Here is a 25,293-nt window from a genome sequence, read left to right as displayed (position 1 = left end):
TTCTGGGGTTGAACACAGGGCACTGGGCATTTGCCTTCAGTTTTTTTTGTTTGTTTCTCAAGGCTAACATTCTTCCACTTGAGCCACAGCTCCACTTTTAATTGGAGATAAGCATCTCACAAACATTTTTGCTTGGATCAGCTTTCAACTGAAATCTATAGATCCCAATCTCCTAAGTAACCTGGAGTGAGCCACAGGTCTAAGCTATTTGTGGCCAGAAAATCTTAGGGTTCTAGATACTAATCAACTTTGAGCTGTTATTTTAAACAGTTCCAAGAAGAATTTGGATTTGTATTGTCAAAAAGACGAGGGCTTTTTCCACAGGTAATGAGGGAGAGAAAAGAAAATAGCACTTCCTTATTATAAATGCTCTGTTCTCCAAGAACATTGCCACACAGCTCTACAGTCACTTCATGGAGAGTACAACAGGCTCAGTATCTCTTCTGCTTTCCCCAAAGGAGCCAGACTATCTTGTTACAACTACTATGAAAGCTTATATAAAGTTATATCTGGGGTAGTCACCCAACAGAAAGGTCATTACCTGTGAAGACAGACTTGCCTTTGGTTGCTCATTGTGCACTGGTGGCTCTTCAGTGTGATGAAGAAGCATCTTGTGGAGGGCATGAGCCACAGCATACATGTCGTTGCAGATGTTGTAACTCTCTTCTGACAAGGACATGTCAAAAATGTGCCCCAGCAACTAGTCCAGTTTGGCGTTGAATGAATATTTCCCCAATTTTTGTACAGTCAGATTCATCAGTACGCAACGAATAAACTGAATCCATAACCTAGCAAGGGAAATGCCTTCTGAGTTCTTGGAAAAGTTAGTTTTGGGGATAAAATTGGGGAACCCAGAAATGTTTCTACGGTAAGAGAAGATGAGAGGTGCATGAAAGGAATCTATCAGGAAATAGGTTTTACTCATGGTCACATCATCATAAGGTGAGTTCATGACCCAGACTTTCCCTGTAATTAAAGAATGCCCTAATTTGAGAATAAAGCTTAGTAGAAATCACTGTCTCCATAGCTGATAATCACATTAGTTGATGATTCCATAATATGATGATACACTGATGGATTATTTGAGAAATTGGAGTCTGCACTGATCTGGACTGTGTTCTCAAAGGCAAAACAGACTCCATTCTTGCTCATTCTGAAAGGAACCACACACCATAGTCTTCTTCAATAATGAACAGTCCCACCCAGGTGCAGCCGAGATGAAGCATCAAGGAGACCATGGCCAGAGCTAAAGATGAGTCCTTGGCAGCCTTCTGATAGATGGCATCAAACTGTGTATGACCATAGACAGTTTTAATCTTCAGGAGAGGATCAAAAGAACCAAAGGTGAACTAAAGGGAGAAAAATGAATACAACACCAGGAAGAGGATCACCATCGTCAAAGACTCAGTCCCGCTGTGAAGTAAAAATACAGCTGGCAGTGGGGAGAAGTGACATATTGCTTATCCTATTTGTAAAGTAATCTCTCACTTTCTAAATTGTAGAAATGTATAGGTCAGGCTCAAAGCCTGAGGTCATCCTTTGCTCTCCTATAACTTCTCCTTTTTTTCTCTCCAACATGACAATGTAGATGCCCCACCCAACTTTGTTGTCTTTCCTGTAGATCATTCATTTGGAGAGGTTCAGGATAGCGACTATTTTTTCCTCCTTCTTTATCCTGTCAAGGGCAGATACCATGTGGACATAGCTTCACATCTCCCCACCCCTCCCAGCCTCACCTGTGGGAGTTTGTAGAGGTCCAGCAGTGTCTCAATTGGGACTGATGTGTTTGTTACTGTGAGTACTGCTAAAGCTTTGCTGTCTCTTCTGCCAGTGTAATTGGGGCTGTTTTTATTCTTCCCAGACAGCCATATTAGTGGATTCTCTAACACATCAGTTTCTACATAATGCACAATATAGATCTCAAACCCCAGAGTCATGTTGGGTATAAGTTGGGGTAGAAGTTGTTGATCACTTCAACAGCAAGCATCAGGGACAGGACCAACTGATATTTCTTTAACTTGATCCTGAGAAAAACAACAGAATTTTGGAGGAGCTATACCTGTATTAGAAATGATTAAGTTCGAATCTCATGACTTTGTTGAATGGAATGTTTATCAACATTCGAGGTGATTTGCCAGAAGAAGTACAAGATGGCAGCCAAGGAAGACTGCACATTCAAGTCCTTCATCACTCCCCAAACAACAGATGATAAATTAAAGGAGTGTGGACCCAAGGACCTCCTCTATTCAAACAAAAGAACAGAGAAGGGTGTGAAGGCAAAGGAGAAAGTAAGTCATCTCCATGTTCCTCCCCTCTACCAGCTTTAGCAGCTCAGCTCGGACAGAAACCCCTCCCACATTGCAAGGAGGGAGATAATTAAAGTTAAATTGATGCAGAATATCCAAGTACAGACCCCAGTGTTGGAGAAATGCCCCATACTCTCTCCTCCTGTGTCTAGACCTTTAGATTGTGCCTGCAGAACTGTGTTAGGACAAAGAAGGAAGACACTGACATTACCTCCCTCCCTCAATTTCATGACCAGCAGCAAGTATTTGGACACAACCTCTTGGGAAGCAGGACATGGGGCTGGGTCAGAGTTTTCTCTTAGAATCCCATGTCATGCATGCCATGGCTGGAGCAATAAAAACCCATAGGAGCTGTGTGATTCCAGGACAAAAACTCCCATTAAAATCTTTCAGGAGATGTCAGAAGGTCCCTCGGGTAGGACCAAAGGCCATCCACATCAGTTTCCCCCAGGATGTCCTACCTGGCTCAGACCCAGTCTGGGTGGAAAGTGAATCATCTCCACTTTTATCCCCTAACCTCAGGGACCACTTCTTGCAGAAGGACAGTGCTCAAGATGGAACCAGACAGAACCCTGTGCAGCTCTAAGTCATGATTGTGTGTTGGCCTACAGCACCACAAGCTGGGGTGTGGGCCTCAGTGGACCCTCGTGACAGTTTGGGCTCACTCACTAGGAGACTGAACCTGGATGCAGGGTTGCGTCCAACAAGATGGCCCAGTGGCTTCCTCTACAAACCCTACTGAGCTGCTGTGACATAGCATGGCTCTCCAACCCACTTCTTTTTATTCCTTTGTGCCAGTTTTGGGACTTGAACTCAGGGCCTGGGCACTGTCTCTAAGGAACTTTCACTCAAGGTTAGCACTCTACCCCTTGGGCCACAGTTCCACTTCTGGATTTTTCTGTTTATGTGCTCCTGGGGAATTGAAACAAGGGCTTTGTGCATGCTAGGCAAACACTCTACCACTGAGCCATATTCCCAACCCTCCATCCCACTTCTTGTTAGCTGGACAGTAAGATGGCAATTTTGTTCCAAAACTTAATGTGTGCTGCTTGATAGCACTGGAAGGTTGCTTCGACACCCCATCCAGGACAACCTCTGGGGGAGTTCTGGAATCACCCCAGTACTTTAGAAAGACATCTGCCATCAGATAATCAGACTTCTATTTCAGCTATCACTGACTGTGGCTGGCTGGGGCAGTCTTTGGCCTTTTACACACCTCCTACACATACAGGAGGCAGGCCTTGGTCCTCAACCATCACTGCAATGGACTGAGGATGTCCTACTGAGGCAAGGTTGACCAGGGAAAATGAGACATGGTTAATGCATGCCAGGAATTCAAAAACTCAAGCATAAAGCCTGTCCATCTACTTCCCTTAAGATTAGGTGAAAACAGTTATTTTGGGGTAAAGTGAAACAGGGCAGACTAAGGGAAAATGAGGTATGGTAAGTTTACAGCAAATACAGAAATATTCATTCATCTACTTCCCTTAATATTAAGAGACCATTAAATTCAACAACAAATCCTCAAGGAAACACCTGCCCAATAAATAAGTGGGCTAAAGACTTAAAGAGAAACTTCTCTGAAGAGGAATTAAGAATGGCCAATAAACATATGAAGAAATGTTCAACCACTCTAGCCATAAAAGAAATGCAAATCAAAACAACATTGAGATACCATCTCACCCCATTTAGAATGGCTATAATCAAGAACTCTAATAACAACAGATGCTGGAGGGGATAGGGACAGAAGAGAACCACACTGCATTGTTGGTGGGAGTGTAAACTTGTTCAACCATTTTGGAAAGAATTATGGATGTTCCTCAAAAGACTCCTGATTGGGGCTGGGAAGGTGGCTCAGTGGTAGAGCACTTGCCTTGCATTCCTGAGGCCCTCGGTTCGATTCCTCAGAACCACATAAGCAAAAAGAAAAAAAGCCAGACATGGCGCTGTGGCTCAAGTAGTAGAGCACTAGCTTTGAGCTGAAGAGCTGAGGGACAGCGCCCAGGCCCAGAGTTCAGGCCCCACGACTGGACCCAAAAAATAAAAATAAAAGAGACTTCTGATAGAGCTCCCTTATAACCAGCAATCCCACTTTGGGGGCATTTACCCAAAGGATCACAAATAAGGCCATAATAAGGCTACGAGCACAACTATGTTTATCACAGCATTATTTACCATAGTAAGATATGGAAGCAACCCCAGATTCCCCTCAGTAAATGAATGTATCAAGAAAATGTGGTGTATATATACAACGGAATTTTGTGTTCCATCAGAAAGAACGACATTGCACCATTTTTTAGGAAATAGAAAGACTTGGAAAATTATATCAAGTAAGCCAGGCCCAAAGAAACACAGGTCCCATGGTTTTCCTTATTTGCAATAGCTAGTACATGGGTAGGACAAGCAGAAAAGGTCAAAAGCTATGTACATAATACCATATAAGATGAGGTTAAGCAAAATGTACCCCAAGATAGGGACACATATATATTTTTTGTTTTTTGCTATTGTTTCTAAACTATTTATAATGTACCATCTGATTATTTTCTTTCATTGTATGTTCCTCCACCACAGTATAACCCCTGTTTTTACTGTATTTGATTCCAGTGCTCTGCATCTTGTATATACACTTCTCTAATTCAGGGAGGGGAAAGAAAAAAACAAAATGCTTAAACAAGGATAGAGATTGACCCATTGTAACAATGAGATGTACAAAACACTATGTTGAAAAAGAGCTTTACACCTTCAGGGAATGGGGGTGTAGAGGTGGAAGGGAAGGGATGTTAGGGGAAAACAAAGGAGGAGGCAACAATGCTGAAGAGGAAATGTACTCACTACCTTGCTCATGTAACTGTAACACCTCTATTCAGCATTTTTACAATGAAAAACAGAAAAAACCATAAATTTTTAAAAAGACCTAAATTACCAAAGTCATTTAGGGGGAAATGAAACAAGATATATTGAGGAAAATAAGCTGGTAAAAGAAATTCAGAAGCATGATGTATAGAAACACAGCACCACATAGTTGCGCTGGTAGCTTTAGTATGATCTGGTCTGTGATCATTCGGGTAAATGCCCAAAAGTGGGATTGCAGGGTCATAGGGGAGGTCCATGTGGAGACTTTTGAAGAACCTCCATACTTCTTCCCAAAGTGGTTGAACAAGTGTACACTCCCACCAACAATGCAGGAGGGTTCCCTTCTGTCCACATCCCTTCCAGCATTGTATTAGAGTTCTTGATTATAGCCATTCTAACTAGGGTGAGGTGGTATCTCAGTGCTGCTGTGATTTGCATTTCTTTTATGGCTAGGGAGGTTGAGCATTTCTTCATCTATCTATTGGCATTCTTATTTCCTCTTCAGAAAAGTTTCTCTGTAAGCCTTAGCCCACTTATTTATTGGGCAGTTGTTTCTTTGAGGATTTTTTGTGGGGGGATTTAAATTTTTGAGTTCCAAGTATATTTTAGGCAGGCTTCAGTGTTGCTGAGTTTATAGTGACTTCCACAATGTCACCACTAGTGGGAGAAAAGGCCTGAGGTGAGGTGGTAAACCACTTCAGTAACAGAGAAAACCAAAGGCAAGTTGGGTGACAAATAATTTTGTTTTGTAGTCACTTTGGGCAGGAATGTCTGTGAGACTCTTATGTGCAATCAACCACACAAAAACCGGTAGTAAATCTGTAGGTCAAGTGGTAGAGTGCCAGCCATGAGAGAAAAAAATGTTAAGGGATAGTCTTCAGGAGTTGAGTTCAAGCCAGAATACCAGAGCATGTATGAACATGCATGCATGCGCACGCACATGTACATACACACACACACACACACACACACACACACACACACACACACACACACACACACACACAGCTTAGAGAATGGATAGAGCAGAACATAACTCTGACATCTCCCATCTCCCATGGGAGTACATTTCTAGTGCTGGGTTTACACATGAGCACCGTCTGTCTCACTTACTTCCTCACCACGTTCAGTTGGCTTAAATATCCCTCACAAATCTCTCATGGAATAAAGTACTCCTCTTCTGAACAAAGCCCATACAAGGTGTTTCCACCCAACTTCTCTGAGAAGATTCATCCGAGACTCCCTAGTTTACACAGAATTCTTTAGAGCTGAAAGTAGTGAGCTCATCTGAGTCAAATGCATGAATCAAAGTGTGTACAATACATTTAGAAAAAAACTCAAATCCAGTTTAGGAAATTATGAGCATCAGGAACATAGATAAGCCTGGAAAGATGTCAGAGAACAAGGAATAGAACCAGAGCTTCTGAGTATGACAGAGGAGACAGGCCAAGATAAGGACAGCAGGGCAGAGGCTCACTTACATTAGTTAAGGGGAAAGAAATAAAATGTGTCATGCATCTCTTATTCCTGATCTGACCAGCAGCTCCTCATTCCCAGAGCTTTGCTGACATGAAATAACCCCAGAAGCAGAAACTGCATGTCTATCCTAAGAAATGTTGCCTTGAAGTATAAGTAAAAGTATAAGGACAAAATTGATTGAAGATTCCCTGGCCTTTGACCTATGGACGGGGACACTGAACTTTAGTGTGTTTTTCTAGTATGAACTCTTGGTCATCTCATTGACCCTGACCTAGGACAGGTCAGACTTAAGGAGTCACCTTGATGGTGGGGTGGTCTGGACAGCCCTGGAAAAGTGGAAACCGCTGCACCCTTTGGAAAGCAGAAAAATATTCATCAGGAAAACCTGAAATAAAGTAGAGCTGTTCTGGTGAAGGCAGTGTTGAAGATACAGAGAACATTAAGGGATGCATCCAACATTCCCCCCCCACCCGACTGATAACCAAACAGAAAATGCAAATTTTAAGAAAACCCAAGAAATCACTTACACTGCAGGGTCATTCATGTTGTGAACAAATTCCCAAGAATAAAGGGGGAAAAACTCAGCAATCTCCACATCTTCCCTGCTGTGTGCCACAGATGCCTCTGGCATCTTCAGAGGAACTGACCAGGGCCAGATTCTGGAGGAGAAGCAGTGTCAGAGCCACAGGGAACATTGCTGCTGCTTTGGCCTGAAGCTGCAATTCTGGCTGCAAACTGAGCCTGCAGAATCAAGTGGGTGTCTAAATGGATCTTCAGTTTCTGTGGCTTTTTGTTACCTGGATGGCCACTGGGACACACCACCGGCCTTTTCCACTGTCCTAGAGAAATACAGAGCCCATTCTGCCCTCCGGCACTGTATCTGGGGTCTGGCTTCAAGGTCAAAATCAAAAGTTGGAAAATATGTGTAGCATCTCTTTCTCCACACCCTCAGGCCTCTGATTTCATCCAGGACTCAATATGTTCAAACTCCAAGGATGGATTCCTTTCCTGTAAAGTTGTTTGGAAAGTTGTGTGGGGAAAAGTTGAAAAGAAAAAGAAGTGGCAATATATGAAAGCCACTAAGGATGATTCATATGGATGGCCTCAGAGGATGCCAGGTGAAGGTCAAAAGGTCAAGGTATGCTATAGTGAGAAAGGCTCAGTGGCAATTATTGGGGCTCAGTCAAAGACCTCCCCAACACAGAGAAGGGTTCTGCCAAGGAAAGCCTGGTCACTTCTGGGCTACTCTGACACCTGGGGAGAGATACAGAAATATTGTCCATGCCTAGCAAGCACAACATTCTGAGTTCAACACCTAGGACCACCAAAATAATATGGTTTAGATAAAGTACATCCCATCCATTCCACTTCTGGACACTTACCCAAATGAACACAACAAGGCCTTACTAAAGCTACCAGTACAACTATGTTTATTACAGCGTTATTTGCCATAGCTAAGATATTGAACCAACCCAGATGCCCCTCAGTAGATGAACAGATAAAGAAGATGTGGTATACATACACAATGGAATTCTATGCGTTAGGGCTTCATGCTCTCTTATTCTTGGCTTTCTTGTTCACTGCTGGCACTTTACAATTTGAGACATGCCCGCAACACAACATTTTTGCTAGAGATGGGGTCGTAAGGGCTTTTCTGCCCAGGCTACTTTTGAACTTTGATCCTCAGATCACAGCCTTCTAAGGAAGCCACTGTCATGTAACTGAAAAAAATGGTGTGTATAATATTTTCATAAGAGTGTGAAAAGTTAATACATATTACTCATGATTTTAGTATGTTTAAAATAGTAACACATTTATGGAATGGAAATTAGACCTATAGAAATAGTGATGGAATACTACTGTATATTAAAAAATAAACAGAAAAATAAAACAGTGGATGAAAGGACACACTACCTTTTGCTGGAGTAACTTAAAGATCCTTCCCCCAAAATATTGTGGGTGTTCATCTTTCTTCTCTTGTTCTTCTACTAATGTTTGGAGATCTTTAGAGACTTGGTCCAATACAATGCACCAGTTGGCTGGATGTGAGCCCTGGGCATTGATTTTTTTTCCAAGGTCATATGACATTCAATGATGAGCCCATGCTTTCCCTCCTTCACCTGAGCTTCTCCAGGACAGGTGTGGGTTCCATGTATGTATCCTCAGGGACAGAGGCTGGCACTGGCCAGCTCCTGGTCTGTGAGTCCTGAGGACAGATGCTGAGCTTTCAGTGGGCACCAGGCTTGAAAAAATCTTTGGTTCTTTACCTGTTGGTCATCACTAAAGACAGAAGCAGCTTAACCTAGTAAATATTGATGTATTGATGTGTGAAGGACTCTTGGGAATATCATCTCTTAATCATAAATCCTAACACAATAGTTTTGGGAAGGTAGGACAGCTCTGTAAAAAGCTTTCACCACAGTTCATCAAGTTTTATAAACTCTTAGTGGTGTGAGGTTATCAGAATGGGTAAGCAGATTTTTACTTTTTTCCTATACTAGCTTCATTTCCTATTGAGAGCTTCTAAAAACAACATTAAACTCTTCCCTTTAGACTGCAAAGAGATGGTCACAATGATGGTTTAGATAAGAACCTCAGGCAATAAAACAAAATCGATGGCATTATTCAGACATTCCTATTCTTGCCCAGATATAACCTCTAAGATATGTGTTGCTCTTTCATTCATATACTTTACCTTTCTGTACTCTAACATAAATACACCATTGCCACTTGAGGTTTGTTTTCCTGTTTTTTTTTCTGTGTGTGTACTGGTTCTGAGAGTTGAGCTCAAGGTCTGGGTGTTGTTCCTGAGCATGTGTGTGTGTGTGTGTGTGTGTGTGTGTGTGTGTGTGTGTGTGCAGGCACAGAAAGGTAGCACTCCATTACTTGAACCACAGATACATTTCTATCTTATGGAGGTTAATTGGAGTTAAAAGACTCATTACATTTTCTGCTCCACAATGGCTTGTAACCCTGGTTCTTACATATAAGCTTACTGAGTAGCTAGGATTACAAGCCTGAGGCACTGGTGCTTGGCTAAGTGTAAGCTATTTTAATGTAACTTGTAAGTGTTTACACTAAAACTATTACAGATACATTTGTAGTGGGCTCACTGCTTATGAACATGAGGCATGAGATAAGGATAATTGTGGTAGGTTGTCCCCTTTGACAAGTAAACATCCATTTTGTTTCCTTGAGAATCCAGGAGCAGGTATCTTTTGCTGCTGGAGTGTGATGAATGTAAAATATATAAAATGGTAAGTTTAGACTTCCTAAAGGGCAAAAATATGATTGGATCTGAAGTTTTCTTGTTCTTACTTCTCTATTATGCAACTGATAATAATCTTTATAGTTTGATGCAGACATTTGACATGGTAGTCTAACATATATTTTGTTTTGTTATGATGGTGAAGTTCTCATTAAAGCTTTATTGGAGCAAAATACTCAATGCACCTTTTCCAACAATGCATACTTGTTCAACAATAGTAGTGATTACATAAGCACTGTCTTCTTTGATTCACTGTAATTGGGAATAGTTTGTGTGGCTTTTAGACATTTCTGCCTTTATGCAGATGCTTTTCTGCCCTCCAGGAATGGCCCAACAGAATTAGAGACAGTGTTGTGTGTATCTCTGTCTTGCAAGTGTGGGTGAGCTCACTGCACTCAGCCACAGCTATAGTATTGAATGATGTCAAGATCTCTGGACTCAGAGACACATGCTTGCTTGTCCTTTGACGTCCTCATGGCTGTAGAATATGGTGGTGACCTGACAATGTTCCTTGAAGCTCTTGAACATTTCTGATTTCTTCAGGGCCTCCCTCCTCTAAACTGTTGATCATTCCAGTTCTCATAGACTCTTAAAGAACATTGGCAGATAACTGAGTCTGGGCCTATCTAATGTTTTTGTCCTCTCTTTGGGGATCTTTTTCACTTATGATAGATTATTCTGTTTCTCTGCTACCATTCAGGATGCTTAGGGTCTGCCATTCTAAAATTCTAAAGGAAAGATGAGAAAGACAGTGAGAGATTTTCTACAGAAACACACAAAGTAATATGGCAAATGAGTAAATATGTCAAAAGAAACACATAACTAGGACAGAAAATGTACTGGAGTTATAGCAATAGAAGCATGCAAACTTTCACCAAGATAAATGTTCACAAATTAGTGGACTTAGCAATATAGTGATACTCAAGCAGTGATATAGCTTATGTAGAAAGAGTCTTTGAGACAGGAAAGGAAAAAGAAAAAGCAGAGTAGATAATGTATGTTAAAGAAGAATATTAGTAAGAAAGGTACATTGCATTGGAGGAAGCATAGACTATCTAGGATAAAATGCACATTTAGAAGGTATTGGTGGAAACTTGATGTGACTCTAACATAACCAGCGAAATGAGGAAGAGTAACTTTTTTGTCCAAAACTTCCTCAAATTATATTTTGACTGCCCAAATAGTATGATTGGTATCAAATCCTCTAATTCATTTAGGAAACACTTAGATTCATGTTAAGGTTTATTTCTTACATATTGTGAGCTCTTCTGAAAAGAATTTCTCTCAGGCCTTATCAAGATAATATAGCACTTAGGGGCAAAGATGCAACATAAGAGGCCTGCACTGGAGGCCAAGATGGAGAAGATCTCTAGAGCTACCATGACCTTCCCCTTGGCACTGTGGTAGACAGGTAAGAAGGTGACCCACACACTGCAGAACACCAGCATGCTGAAGGTCAGAAACTTGGCTTCATTGAAGGTATCAGGCAGGTTCCTGGCCAGGAAAGCCATAATGAAGCTGGCCAGGGCCAGAGAGCCAAGGTATGCCAGGACACAATAGAAGGCGGTGAGGGAGCCCTTGTTGCACAGGATGATGATGTTGCCGTGTTCAGAGTGTGTGTCTGTATCCACAAAGGGAGGAGAGGTTCCCAGCCACAGGCCACAGAGGGTCACCTGGATGAGGGTGCAGATGGGGATGATGAGATTAGGAGCCCAGAACACCAGCCACTGCCTGGTGCTTCTCCCTGGAGCAGTGAGCGTGAAGGCCAGAACCACAGTGATGGTCTTGGCCAGGACAGTGGAGACAGCCACGGTGAAGACCACTGCAAATGTGGTGTGCTGGAGGATGCAAGTGGCTGTGTGTGGACGACCAAGGAACAACAAGGAGCAGAGGAAGCAGCAGGTGAGGGAGATGAGCAGGATGTAGCTGAGGGCCCGGTTATTGGCTTTGACAATGGGGGTGTCTTGGTGCTTGATAAACACCCCAAGAACCGCAGCTGTGAGTGCAGAGAAGCAGAGAGCCGTGCAGGCCAAAGCCATGCCCAAGGGGTCTTCGTAAGCCAGGAAGCTTTCAGTTTTCATCAGGCAGTGGTTTCTCTCGGTATTGGCAAACTGATGATCTGGACACTTCATACACTGCTCCATGTCTGGTGAGGGGTGAGAATCACTATTAGTTTTGGTTCAGTATTGCTCTTTCCTCTCATCCCCCTCCACTCAAGAAGCTCACCTGACCTGATTCACACTTTAATCTGTATTGCTTTCAGTATCAAATAGAATAATTTTCAATACAAAATAATTGCAGTTGAATTCTCTTACTTTCTTATATTTCTTCGTCCCATCCCTCCCTCCCTCTTCCTTCTTCCATCCTTTCTTCTTCCTTTCATCCTTTCTTTCTTTCTTCTTTCCCTTGTTCCTTTCTTCCCCCTCCCTCCTTTTTCTCTCCTTCCCTTTTCCTTACCTTCCTCCCTTCCTTCATCCCTCCTTCCCTTGTTCCTTACTTCCTTTCTCTTTTTTTTTTCTTTCTTCCTTGCTCTCTTTCTTTCTTTCTTCCTTCCTTCCTTTCTTTCTTTCTTTCTTTTTTCTTTCTTCAGTCAAGTGTTTGACTCTAGACCTGGGCCATCTTTGGAGTATTTTTGTTCAAGACTATGTTTCTACTACTTGAGCCACATCTCCACATCTAGCTCTTTTGGTGATTAACTGTGGACAAGCATCTCATGGACTTTCCTTCCCAATATTGAATCTGTCCTTTGTTCTCAGATTTTAACTGCTTTAGTAGTTAGGATTACTGGTATGAGCTACATTCCCCTGGCATTATGTGCCTACATTATAGAGAGATTATATCACTCTGACTGTCTGCTATTTTTTCAAGAAATAATGGAAAGCATAGAATCAGCCCACTCAAGTCAGTTTTAACAGGACTGTCTACACCACACCACAACTTACTCCTTACAAAAAAAACCCAAAAACTTCCTGAGTATTTGTTCCATGACAAGAACAATGACACTCAAGGGATAATGGGGGATCTGGGGAGGATGAGCTGGAGGAGGTAGAAGACAAATCAGATGCAGATGGTACTAGTTCTGTGTGAAGTATATTTGAGTTGCTGCTAGTCAAATTAGTGCCAGTGTCAGGTATGGAATAATCATACCAAGCTCCTGGTATTACTTAGGTATTACAAATGAAAAATAAAATTTAATTTAAAAGGAAGAGCAATGCTGAGCCCTCAGAAAGGAAAGGCTGTGTTAGACCCACAACTCCACTATAATATCCAAATCTTTTTTTGTTCTGGTCGGTCTTGGATCTTGAACTCGGCCTGGGTACTGTTCCTGAGCTCTTCAGCTCAAGGACAGTGCTCTACCACTTGAGCCACAGCACCACTTCTGGTTTTCTGGTGGTTTATTGGAGATAAGAGTCTTAAGGACTTTCCTGCCTGCAATGGCTTTGAATTATAAACCTTAGATCTCATCCTATCGAGTAGCTAGGATTACAAGGGTGAGCCACCAGCTCCCAGCTTCCACCTCTTTTGGAGCATCAAGGCTTGGTACTTGATATTGTGTTTAAATCCAAGATAATGTGACTGAGGAGAGGGGTATTTTGTAATCAAAGCCTGTAATAGACTAGAAAATGAATTCGAATATGTAATCACAGACCAGCGGATCCAGGTATTCCAAGGAGACTGATGGTCAATGATAGTCATAGATCTCTAAGTGAAGGCACATGTCTGTTCCTGCCATGTTACTGTAGAGCTTTCTATTGTCATGCATGGACTGTAGGTAAGGAGAGGGAGATGAGGAATTTCTCTGTAAGTCACAGACTCACCTGTTCCATTAGATATCTCACTTGCTGGACAAGAAGTACAGTCAAAGCAACATGGAGCCTTTCCTTCCCGAGGGGCCTTCCTGAATCCAGGACCACAGCTCTCACTGCAGACAGACTGAGGAGTCTGAAGAAATTCAGATGAGTATTAATGACTATTCTTCCTCTAACCAGACATCCTAGACACTCCAGTGCTTTAAAAAATCATTAGAAGGCATAATATCTGTATCCATATAGCCAATGAATCAATTGAATTGTCTTACACTTTCATATAAGATCACCCTAAGACTATGTTAGGGCTTGAACCTCAACCCTTTGTGATATGTGATGTGATGGTTTCTTGAAAAGGTGGAGTTAATATGTAGGAAATTAGGAAACAGGAAATAAATCCTGTATCACATTCTTGAATTCAGGTCATGATGTGTGTTCTTCTTAGTCCTCTGAGAACATGTGGAGAACAGAAGAGGAAAATCACTCAGTGAAACTTCAAAACCATTGTCTAAAGCATGGCAAATCCCTTTGAAAGAGGCTGGTGATACCAGGGACCATTCACATCTCTTTTTGTTTTCCCGGTTGCCACTGGAATATGCAACTTCCATTATGTTCTGTCTCACCACAGACTCAAAAGAAGCAGTCTACCTGAACATTGGCTGAAATCTGCAGGCAGGAGCAAAGCAAACATTTCTGTTCTCTCATTTTATTTTCTCAGGTTTTTTTTTTACAATGTTAGAATGCTGATTAACAGGTGTCATTTCTCTTCCATGATAGAGAATATGCAATCATTTAATAACATATTGGTAATTAAATGTTCTCCTATTCCATCCCTGAGTCAATTAGTAAGCAAATTCCAGAAATAGAAAGTTGTGACATGTACACCATGGAGCCATAGGTTAGGGGAACAGCTTAAAATGGGAAGAGTTTATTGCTTATTTATACATAGATTCTCACATTATGGTTCAAAAAATCAACTCTGTGGGAGAAACAGAGATGTGAGGACTTTGTCAAAAAAACATAACCTGACTTAGGGAATTGTAAGCTCTTTCTACATCTACTTCATAATAATGTATTTCTTTAAAAAAAGAAAAGGAGAGAGTGAAAAACGTAGAAATGACCCACCTTGGTAATTCCTATGGGCCACTCTATCAGATTTTCAAATAAAATAAGTCGTTGACCATGTGGCCTAGATGGAGAAAACTTGCCAACTTTCACCCTTTGTCCCAGACCTTCTGGAAAATTCCAAAAGTTCACAATATCGTACTCTGCCTCCAATTTCCTTTCCTCATCCAAAACCACTTGTTCTCCAACTGTATTGGTAAATTGGATCTTCTTCAAAAAGGGATGCAGCTAAAAGACATTACCCTAGGTTGATGTGCTTCCCAGAGTGACCACAGTAACCCATTATAACAGACTGATTAGCTTTCATTCCCACCACACAATTCACACACAGCACAGGCATCCAATCAAGTGGAGCAAATGCAGGCTTTTAGAGGACTGAAATGTCCCAAGATTCTAAAACCTGGTTACCCAGGATAGCATGAAGAGACCCAAATTTAAAAGATTAAAACTCCAGCCACATCCACCTAACTAATGAGATATAATAATACAAACCTCCACTGCCTTTCTCCAGAAAACCACAACCACTTATTTTATGAATGTGATCCGAGAGCCCATCCGAAAAATTAGGCTAAAAAACTAATAAGAGTCATAGAATATTTATGACAACTATGAAAGATTAGCTTAAGCATGACTTAGTTTATGGCATGTATGTGTGCCTATCCTAGGTCTTAAAAACAGTACCTGGCACTCAACTTGAGGGTTTTATGTGTTTTTGTTTTTTTTTTCTTTCTCAAGGCTAGCAAGCTTCTACTAGATCCACAGCTCCACTTATACCTTTTTGGTGTTAATTGGAGATTAGCTTCTCATGAAGGTCTGTGCTTGGGTTGGCTTTGAACTGAAATCTTCAAATCCCAGCCCCTTAGTAGCCTGGAGTTATTCCCATGTATGAGATTTTTGTGCCCAGAAAATCTTAAGGTTTTCAAGCACTAGTCAACCTTGACCTTTTAGTTTAATCAGTTACAAGGAAAATTTAGATTTGTGCTATTGAAAAGGAAAAGCTTATAACACACAAAGTGAGGATGGGGAAAGAAGATACAGCATTTCCTTATCAAAGATGCAATGTTATTCAAGAATGTTGTCAAACAGCTGTATGGTTAATTCATGGGGAGCATGATGGGCCCATTGCACCTTGTAATTTCCAAAAAAGGAGCCAGACTACTTAAATCCATCCGCTATGAAAGGTTCTCGAAAGTAACTCTCCCTAGAGCACTCAAAAGATAAATCATTACCTGTGAAGAGAGAAATGCCTTTGGTTGCTTATTGTGGGTTGGAGGTTCTTCTGTGTGATGAAGAAGCATCATGTGCAGGGCATGGGCCACGGCATGCACGGCATTGTAAATGTTGTAACTCTCTTCTGACACGGCCGTGTCAAAAATGTGCCTCAGCAACCAATCCAGTGTGGTATTATACAAACAGTGCCCCAATTTTGTACAGTCAGACTTAATCAGTATGCAGTGAACAGCCTGAATCCATAAGCTAGGTTGGGAAATATCTTCTGAGTTCTTGGAATACTCAGCTGATGGGATCAAACTGGTGAACCCAGAAATATTCCCATGATGGGGAGAAAAGATGAGAGGTGCATGGAAGGTGTCTAGCAGGAAATACCTTTTACTGAGGGTCACATCATCATAGGGTGAGTTCATGACCCAGACTTTCCCTGTAATTAAAAAATCCCCTAATTTAAGAATAAAGCTTAGTAGAAATTCACTGTCTCCATGAATGATAATCACATTGGTTGATGATTCTGTAATCTGGCCATGTATCAGTTCATCATTTGCGAAATTTGGTATGGCATTGTATGTGATTGTGTTTGCAAAGGCAAAACAGACTCCATTCTTGCCCATCTCTTTTCTCAATTCTGAGAGGAACCATACACCATAGTCATCTTCGGTGATGAACAGTCCCACCCAGGACCAGCTAAAATGAAGTATCAAGGAGACCATGGCCAGGGCTAGAGCTGAGTCCTTTGCAGCCATCTGATAGACAGTACCAAACTGTCCATGGTCACTCAGGAGAGGATCAAAAGGCCCAAAGGTGAACTAAAAATGGAAAAAGGTAACAGGAAGAGAATGGTGAAAGTCAGAGGTTAAGTCCTGATATGAACTAAAAAACAGCTAGCCATGATGGGAGAGAAGATTTGCTTATCTTATATGTAAAGTTATCTTTCACTTTCCAAGATTTTTGTAGAAATATATGGATCAGGCTCAGATCCTCGGGTCATTCTCTACTCTCTTATAAACTCTTTTTTTAATCTCTTCCAATAAACCTAATATGGATGCACCACCCAAATTTGGGCCTCTTTACCTTTGAGGTCATTCAACAAGATAGGTTTATAATATCACCTCTTCCCTTCACCTTCTTCAGCCTGTTGACAGCAGGGACAAAGGGAACATGCCTTCCCATCTCCACACCCCTCCCAAACTCACCTGTGGCAGTTTGTAGAGGTCTAGCAGAGTCCCAATTGGGACAGATGTGCTGGAGGTTCCTGTGAGTACTGCTACAGCTTTGCTGTCTCTCCTGCAGGTGTAATTAGGGCTGTTTTTATTTTGCCCAGACAGTAAGGTCAGTGGATTCTCTAACAGATCAGTTTCTACATAATGTGAAATATAGATCTCAAACCCCAGGGTCATGTTGGGTAGCAGATGGGGATTCTTGTTGATTTCCTCAACTGCAAGGGTCAGGGATAGAACCAATTGGTATTTCTTTAAGTTGAGCCTGCACAGAAATTTGGGTATATAAACGAGTATTACAAATTTGATCAGTTGAAATCTCAAGCCTGCTGAATTGAATGCTTGTCACTACACAAATAAGAATTGGAAGTCTTAAGAAGGTAATTAGGATTAGGACAGCTCCTAAAATAGGATTTGATCAGCATATGCTAGAATGCTATTCTTCCAAGATTGCAGACAGTGAGTGAGCTGGTTTTCCTCTCTGTCAACTGGGGGTATATGAAAAGCAATGATAAATAGGACACAGGGGCTTGTCCAGCTTACAAAACAAGTCATTGAGTACCTTGAGATAGATCTGTAGATGCAATAATTCTTAAGAAATCCAATTCCAGTTGAACCACCAGTGGGTCATGGGAGAGATTAGAAAGGAAATTCAAATGTTCATGATATTCAACAAAAATGAATACATAAATTACCAGCTCCTCTTGGACATAGCAAAGGAAGTACTCAGAAGCAAGTTTATAGCTCTGAGTTCCTTCATCAACAAATTAGAGAGATCTGAAACAAACAATTTAACAAGGCACCTGAAGCTCCTTGAAAATGAGCAAGCTAAAACAAATCATTAAAATTAAATCAGATTTACAGGAATTGGAATTTTTAAAAACATAGAAAGAATCAACAAAACAAAGAGTTGGTTCTTCAAAAAAATTAACAAAATTGACAGATCCTTAGCAAATTTTATCAGAATAAGAAGAGTACAAGACAGGCATGATGTCTTGTGCCTATAATCCTAGCTACTAAGAAGGCTGCAATCTATGGTTCACTGTTCAAAGCCAGCCCAGGCAAGAAATTTCATGAGACTCTTTCTTATCTCCAATAAACCACTAGAAAACCAGAAGTGGCACGTTGGGTCAAGTGGTAGAATGCTCGCCTTCACCTGAGGAGTGCAGGGACAGTGCTCAAGCCCAGAGTTCAAGCCCCACAACCAACAACAACAACAAAAGAACAGCACACACCCAAATAAACTCAGAGATGAGAATGGAAACATCACCACAGAAACAACCAAGAATCAGAACATTATAAGGGAATACTTTTCAAAACTTTATGCTAATAAGCTTGAGATTCAGGAACAAATGAATGGTTTTGTAGCAAATATACACATGTTGAAATTAACCAAGATAATTTAAACCAACATAAGAGCCCAATATCAAGCATCAAAATAGAAACAGAAAGAAGAGACCTCCAATCCAAGAAAAGCCCAGGACTGGATAGCTGTACAGCTGGATTCTACAAGGCATTCAAAGCAGAACTCACACCAATACTCCTCCAACTCTTAAATGAAATAAAAAATGAAACTTCAAAGTTCACTCCCAAATCTTTCTATGAAGCCATCATAACCCTCATCCCAAAACCAGGCAGGGATTCACAAAAGAAAGCTAACTATAGGCCCATTTTTTGATGAATATTGATACAAAATTTCTCAACAAAATTTTGGCCAATTGAATTCAACAACTCAGCAAAAAAATCATATGCTGCGATCAAACAGGATTCATTTCAGGGATGCAAAACTGGTACAATATACACAAATCAACTAATATAATTCATCACATCAACAAAAGCAAGAATAAGGGACACATGATTGCTTAAATAGATGCAGAAAAGCATTTGACAAGATCCAACGCCCCTTTTGATGAAAGATTTGGAAAAACAAGGAATACATGGAATATTCCTCAATATCACAAAGGCTGTAGCATTATGCTTAATGGTGAAAAACTAAATGCATTTACTCTAATTCAGGAACAAGACAGGATGTCCACTTTCTCCACTTCTCTTCAATTTAGTATTAGAATGCTTAGCTACAGCATTAAGACAAAATACAAACATAAAAAGGATCCAAATAGGGGAAGATGAGGTAAAACTCTCCCTCTTTGGAGATGACATGATTTTGTATTTAAAGATTCTCATGGACTACAATCCCAAATTACACAAGCTGATTCATAACTTTGGCAAAATAGAAGGGTCTAAAACTAGCCCTCAAAAAATCGATGGTTTTTCTGTATGCCAACAATGAGAAAAGCGTGCCTGAAATCAGGAAAGTAACTCCATGGGTAAGAGCCCAACAAAAAATAAAATACCTAGGAATTAACTTAACCAAAGAAGTGAAGTATCTCTATGATGAAAACTTAAAAACCTGAAAAAAGAAATCAAAACAGAACTTAGAAAGTGGCAGACCTCTCATGCTCCTGGATTGGAAGGATCAACATCGTGAAAATGGCAATACTTCCCAAGGCTAGCTACAAATTCAATGCAATACCTATCAATATTCCAACCTCATTCTTCAAGGAAATAGAAGAGGCAATCCAAAAATTCATATGGAACAATAGAAGACCCCAAGTAGCAAAAAGGATCCTTAACAGAAAGAACGGTGCTGGAGAAATATCAATACCAAATTTCAAACTCGACTACAAAGTTATAGTAATCAAATGAGCTTGGTCCTGGCACAAGAACAGACCTCAGGACCAATGCCATAGAATTGAAAACACAGAAATGAACCCACAGTCCTACAGTCATTTAATCTTCAATAAGGGAGCTAAAAAGTTGAATGGAAGAAAGACAGCCTCTTCAGTAAGTAGTGCAGGCAATAGTGGTTGAAAACCTGTAGAAAACTAAAGTTAGACCCTTATATATCACCCTGTATCAGAATCAACTCCAAATGTACCAAAGACCTCGGGGTCAAATCAGACACCCTGAAAACATTACAGAAAAGAATAGGAGAAACTCTAGGGCTCCTTGGCACAGGCTGAAATTTTCTTAATAGAGACCCAGAAACACAACAAATCTAAGAAATGTTAGACAAATGGGATTGCATAAAGCTTCAGAGCTGCATAGCAAAGGACAAAGCTAGCAATATCAATAGAAAGCCCATGGATTGGGAGAAGATCTTCACCAATTATACAACAGATAAGGTTCTCATATCTAAAATATAGTTTGAACTCAAAAAATGAAATTCCCCAAAAACAAATCCTCAGAGAAACAACTGTCTGATAAATAAATGGGCTAAAGACTTAGAGAGAAACTTCTGTGAAGAGGAAATAAGAATGGCCAATAGACATATGAAGAAATGCTCAACCTCTCTAGCCACAAAAGAAATGCAAATCAAAACAACACTGAGATTCCACCTCACCCCAGTTAAAATGGCTATAATCAAGAAATCTAATAACAATAGATGCTGTAGGGGATATGGCTAGAAGGGAACCCTACTGCATTGTCGGTGGGACTGTAAACTTGTTCAACCATTTTGGAAAGCAGTATGGAGGTTCCTCAAAGTACTCCACATAGAGCTCCCCTATTACCCAGATACCCCATTTTTGGGCATTTACCCAAATGATCACAAACAAGACCATACTAAAAGTACCAGCACAACTATGTTTATAACAGCATTATTTACCATAGCTAAGATATGGAACCAACCCTGATGCCTCTCAGTAGATGAATGGTTCAAGAAAATGTGATACACACACACACACACACACACACACACACACACACACACACACACACACACACAATGGAATGCTATGGTTCTATCAGAAAGAATGACATTGGACAATTTGTTAAGAAATGGAAAGACTTGGAAAAAAATTATATTAAGTGAAGTAAGCCAGGCCCAAAGAAACATAAATCTCATGGTTTCCCTTATTTGCAATAAATAGTACATGTGTAGTACAAGCAGAAAAGATCAAAAGTTATGACATATGACCATATAAGATGATGTTAAGTGAAATGAGCCCCAAGATAGGGACACAAGTGGTTTTATTTTCTTGCTATTGATTCTAAGATAGTCATAAAGTACCATATGATTTTTTGTTTCTTTGTATGTTCCTCCCACACGGTATAACCCCTCTTTTCATTGAATTCAATGTCGGTGCCTTGCATCTTGTATATACACTTCTCTAATTTGGGGAGGGGAAGGCACAAAACAAAATGCTTAAGTAGGGATACAGATTGAACTATTGTAACAATGAAATGTACAAGACACTGTGTTGAAAAACGAACTTTACAATTTAGACAGGTGGGAGGGTTGGGGGCAGGAAGTGTAGTTGTTGTGTTAGGAGGGAAGGGATGGTAGGGAAAAACAAAGGAGGAGGCAACAATGCTTGATAGAAAATGTACTCATTACCTTGCTCATGTAACTGTAACCCCTCAGTACAGTATTTTTACCATAAAAATGTATTAAAATAAAAGAACTTTTCAACATAAAAAAATCAATGGTTTTTCTGTATGCCAACAATGAGAAGAGCACAGCTGAAATCAGGAAAGCAACTCCTTTTGTAATAGCCCCAGGAAAAATAAAATACCTAGGAATTAACTAAAGAAGTGAAGGACCTCTATGATGAAAATTTTAAACACCTGAAAAAGGAAATTAAAGCAGAATTTAGGACGTGGAAAAACATCCCATGCTCCTGGATTAGGAGGACTAACATCGTGAAAATGGCAATACTTCTAATGGCTATCTACAATTTCAATGCCATACCTAACAATATTCCAATCTCATTCTTCAATGAAACAGAAGAATCAATCCAAAAATTCATAAGGAACAATAAGGTACCCCGAATAGCTAAAACAATCCTTAGCAGAAAGAGGAGTGCTTGAGTAATAGTAATTCCAAATTTCAAACTCTACTACAAAGCCATATTAATCCAAGCAGCTTAGTACTAGCACAAGAACAGACCTGAGGACCAATGGAATAGAACTGAAGACCCAGAAATGAACCCACAGAGCTAGAGCCACCTAACCTTCGACAAGGGAGCTAAAAATATAGAATGGAAATGTTTAGTCTGTAACAACAGTCACGGACCCTAAGTGAAGAGTTCCTACTTTTAGATGGATACTTCACTAACCTTCAGCTGCATTTGGTTACACTACAAGTTGGTATAACACTTGTATTCCAGTTTGGTGGCCATAGTTGTGACTAATGCCAGGTGAAGAACACAGAACTTGCCATTGCTAGACAGAACATTGTAACATGGACTCCCCATGACCCCACTGGAAGCTATTCAAGGAGCACCCCACTCATTGGGGTCCTTTCTGAGGTTTTGAGACCCACAGAGTATTTGTCATAAGCTTGCTTTGGGTTTTCTCTAGTACTGAGGCTAGTTATCGCCCCACCAACTGACTTCCAGCTGGTCCTGAGCTCCATCTAGCGGTGACATCCTGGAAGTGTCTACAGGCTCAGTAAAACCGAATCCTGCCTGCGATTTCTGGAAAGACAGGCAAAAAGCCAAATAAGGCAGACTCATGTAATCATGAGACATTTACAAGGCCAGATCACTTGCCAATATGAATCGAGAATGTTCCAGAACTATGAGCTCTCCGAGGACTCAATGAGTCAGGAGTTGACCACGATGTCATCAGTTTGGGGAAATTCTCATAGAGAATTTAACCTCTCATGGTTCTTTAGAATCCTTGTTATTTTCGTTTTAGGCAATGTAACTCTGGGGATGATTATAATCAAAAAAGTAATTATGAATCAGCACTGGTGGCTCATTCCTACAATTGTGGCTACTAAGAAGTCTGAGATGTGAGGATAAGGTTTTCTAGGGGGTTTGGGCACTAAAGTCTGTGAGACTCTAACCATACAGAAGCTGGAAGCAGAACTCTGGATTCAGTGGTAGAGTGCCACCCTTGAGAGAAAAAATGCTAAGGGACAGCACTCAGGACATGAGTTCAAGCCAGTGTACCAGCTTGTGAAAATGTGTGTGTGTGTGTGTGTGTGGCCCTGTACATACACACACACACACATACACACACACACACACACACACACACACACACACACACACACACACCTCAATTAGTGAATGGACAAAACAGAAGATATCTCTGAAATCTCCCATCTCCCAGAAGGATATATTTTGAATACCATGTTTGGGCATTAGACTAATCTCTCTTACTTATTTCCACACCACATTTCAGTCAGCCCTAAAGTCCATGGGAAGACTTTCCTGGAATAAACCATTCCTCTCCTGAGCCAGTCCAATACCTCGTGTTTCAACACAATGTGTGTGACACCCCTGGCTTACAGGGAATTCTGTAGATCTGCAAGGAGTGAGCACAGATTCATCTGGAACAAACGCATGAACCAAAGTATCTATAGTGTCTAGTTTGGGAAGGTATGAGAATGGAAAAAAAATAGGTAAGCCAGAAAAATAGGTAAGCCTGAAAAGATGGTGGAGAACAAGTATCAAAGGAATAGAAAGCTCTGTGAATGATGTAGGAGACAGGCTGAGACCTGGACAGGAGTACTGGGGCTCTGATTCCTCATGGGGCCAGCTCTGCCACCAAATGTGGGCAATTATACCAGGAAATGCTTGTCACCCTGACCCTGAAATGGTGTTTCAGCAGTCAGTGCTGCCAGGAACATTTTTTTCCTCTGTGGGGAGAACTAAGACACTGCAAGGATTTCTAGAAATTCTTTCTTTGTTCTTTCCTAATTAGAACCTTTGCTGCAAACCCGATGTGAATAATATAAAAACAATCATAGACTATGCAGGTAAACATTAGTGAAAGGGAAAATCTCATTGGCTAAGGGGAAGAAAAATCTGTGACAGATCTCTTAACCCTGATAGGACTGGCAGCGGAAATAAGAACAGGTTTTATTAAAACAGAAACTGCATATCTGTTCTAAGAAATGTTCCCTGAAAGAAGGTAATAATATTGGTCCTAGTTTTAAAAATATAAAGAATAGAATTTATTGAAGATGACCATGGCCTTTGACCTATGGATGGAGACATGGTGCTGGATTATCTTAGTACTGAATCTGAGTCATGCCTTGACCCTGAGGCAGGGCAGCTAAGGCTGGCAGAGGCACAGTAATGGGGTGGTTGGGACAGCCCTGGGAAGGGGGAGTGGAATGAAAGACCAAAAGTATCTTGTCTACCCTCTTGGAGGAAGAAAAATACTCATCAGGAGAACCTGAAATACAGGAGAGCTGCTGTGGTGATGGCAGTGCACAAGATCCAGAGAAGAATCAACGCATCCAACCTCCTCCACATCCTCATTGATAACCCAACAGAAAAAGCAAATATAAATAAGCATGAAATCACTTACCAATGGCCCTGTTGCCTCATACCAGGGTCATTCATGTTGCGAATGAATTCCCAAGAATAAAGGGGGAAAAACCCAGCAATCACCACATCTCCCTTACTATGTGCCACAGATTTCTCTGTGTAAAAGCATCTGGCATCTTCAGAGGAACTGACCACAAGCGGAAGCTGGAGGAGAAGCAATGTCAGAGCCACAAGGATCATTCCGGCACCTTGTGCAGAGCTGCGATTCCAGCTGTAGACTGAGCCTGCAGCCTCAGGTAGGTGTCTAAATGGATCTTCAGTTTCTGTGGCTTCTTTTTATCTGGATGGCCACTGGGACTCACCATCAGTTTCTTCCACTGTCCTAGAGGAATTCAGAGCCCGTTCTGCCCTCCGGCCCTGCATCTGGGTTCTGGCTTCAAGGTCAATAACAAAAGTTGGAAAACATGTGTAGGATCTTTTTCTCCACACCCCAGGGATGTGATTTCATCCAGGACTCTAGATATTAAAACGCCAGAGATGGATTCCCTTCCTGTAAAGTTGTTTGGAAAGTTATATGGAAAAAAAAGCTGAAAAGAAAAAGAAGTGGCAAAAAACATATACTAATGTGAAAGCCACTGTGATGATGCATATGAATGGCACCAGAGGATGCCAGGTGAAGGTGAAAATATCAAAGTAGGCCATGATCAGAAAAGGCTC

At 41.0% G+C, this 25,293-nt stretch overlaps 1 protein-coding gene across 1 annotated transcript; it reads right to left on the bottom strand.

Moving 5' to 3' along the window:
• Positions 1-7,271: 7,271 nt before the first annotated feature.
• On the bottom strand, positions 7,272-24,816 carry LOC138813650 (vomeronasal type-2 receptor 116-like). Its single transcript, XM_070002049.1, has 7 exons — positions 24,617-24,816; positions 17,264-17,552; positions 16,067-16,876; positions 14,838-15,065; positions 13,725-13,848; positions 11,160-12,052; positions 7,272-7,529 (listed from the first exon to the last, which is right to left on the bottom strand). Exons 1-7 carry the CDS (start codon positions 24,814-24,816, stop codon positions 7,272-7,274), a joined length of 2,802 nt encoding a protein of 933 aa, XP_069858150.1.
• Positions 24,817-25,293: the final 477 nt, after the last annotated feature.

This window comes from Dipodomys merriami, unplaced genomic scaffold (assembly GCF_024711535.1).
Source record: "Dipodomys merriami isolate MVZ:Mamm:240054 unplaced genomic scaffold, mDipMer1.0.p SCAF_6, whole genome shotgun sequence".
NCBI classification, from domain to species: Eukaryota; Metazoa; Chordata; class Mammalia; order Rodentia; family Heteromyidae; genus Dipodomys; species Dipodomys merriami.
The sequence above is the reverse complement of the archived record's forward strand: the minus strand, read 5'-3'. Positions and strand labels throughout refer to the sequence as shown.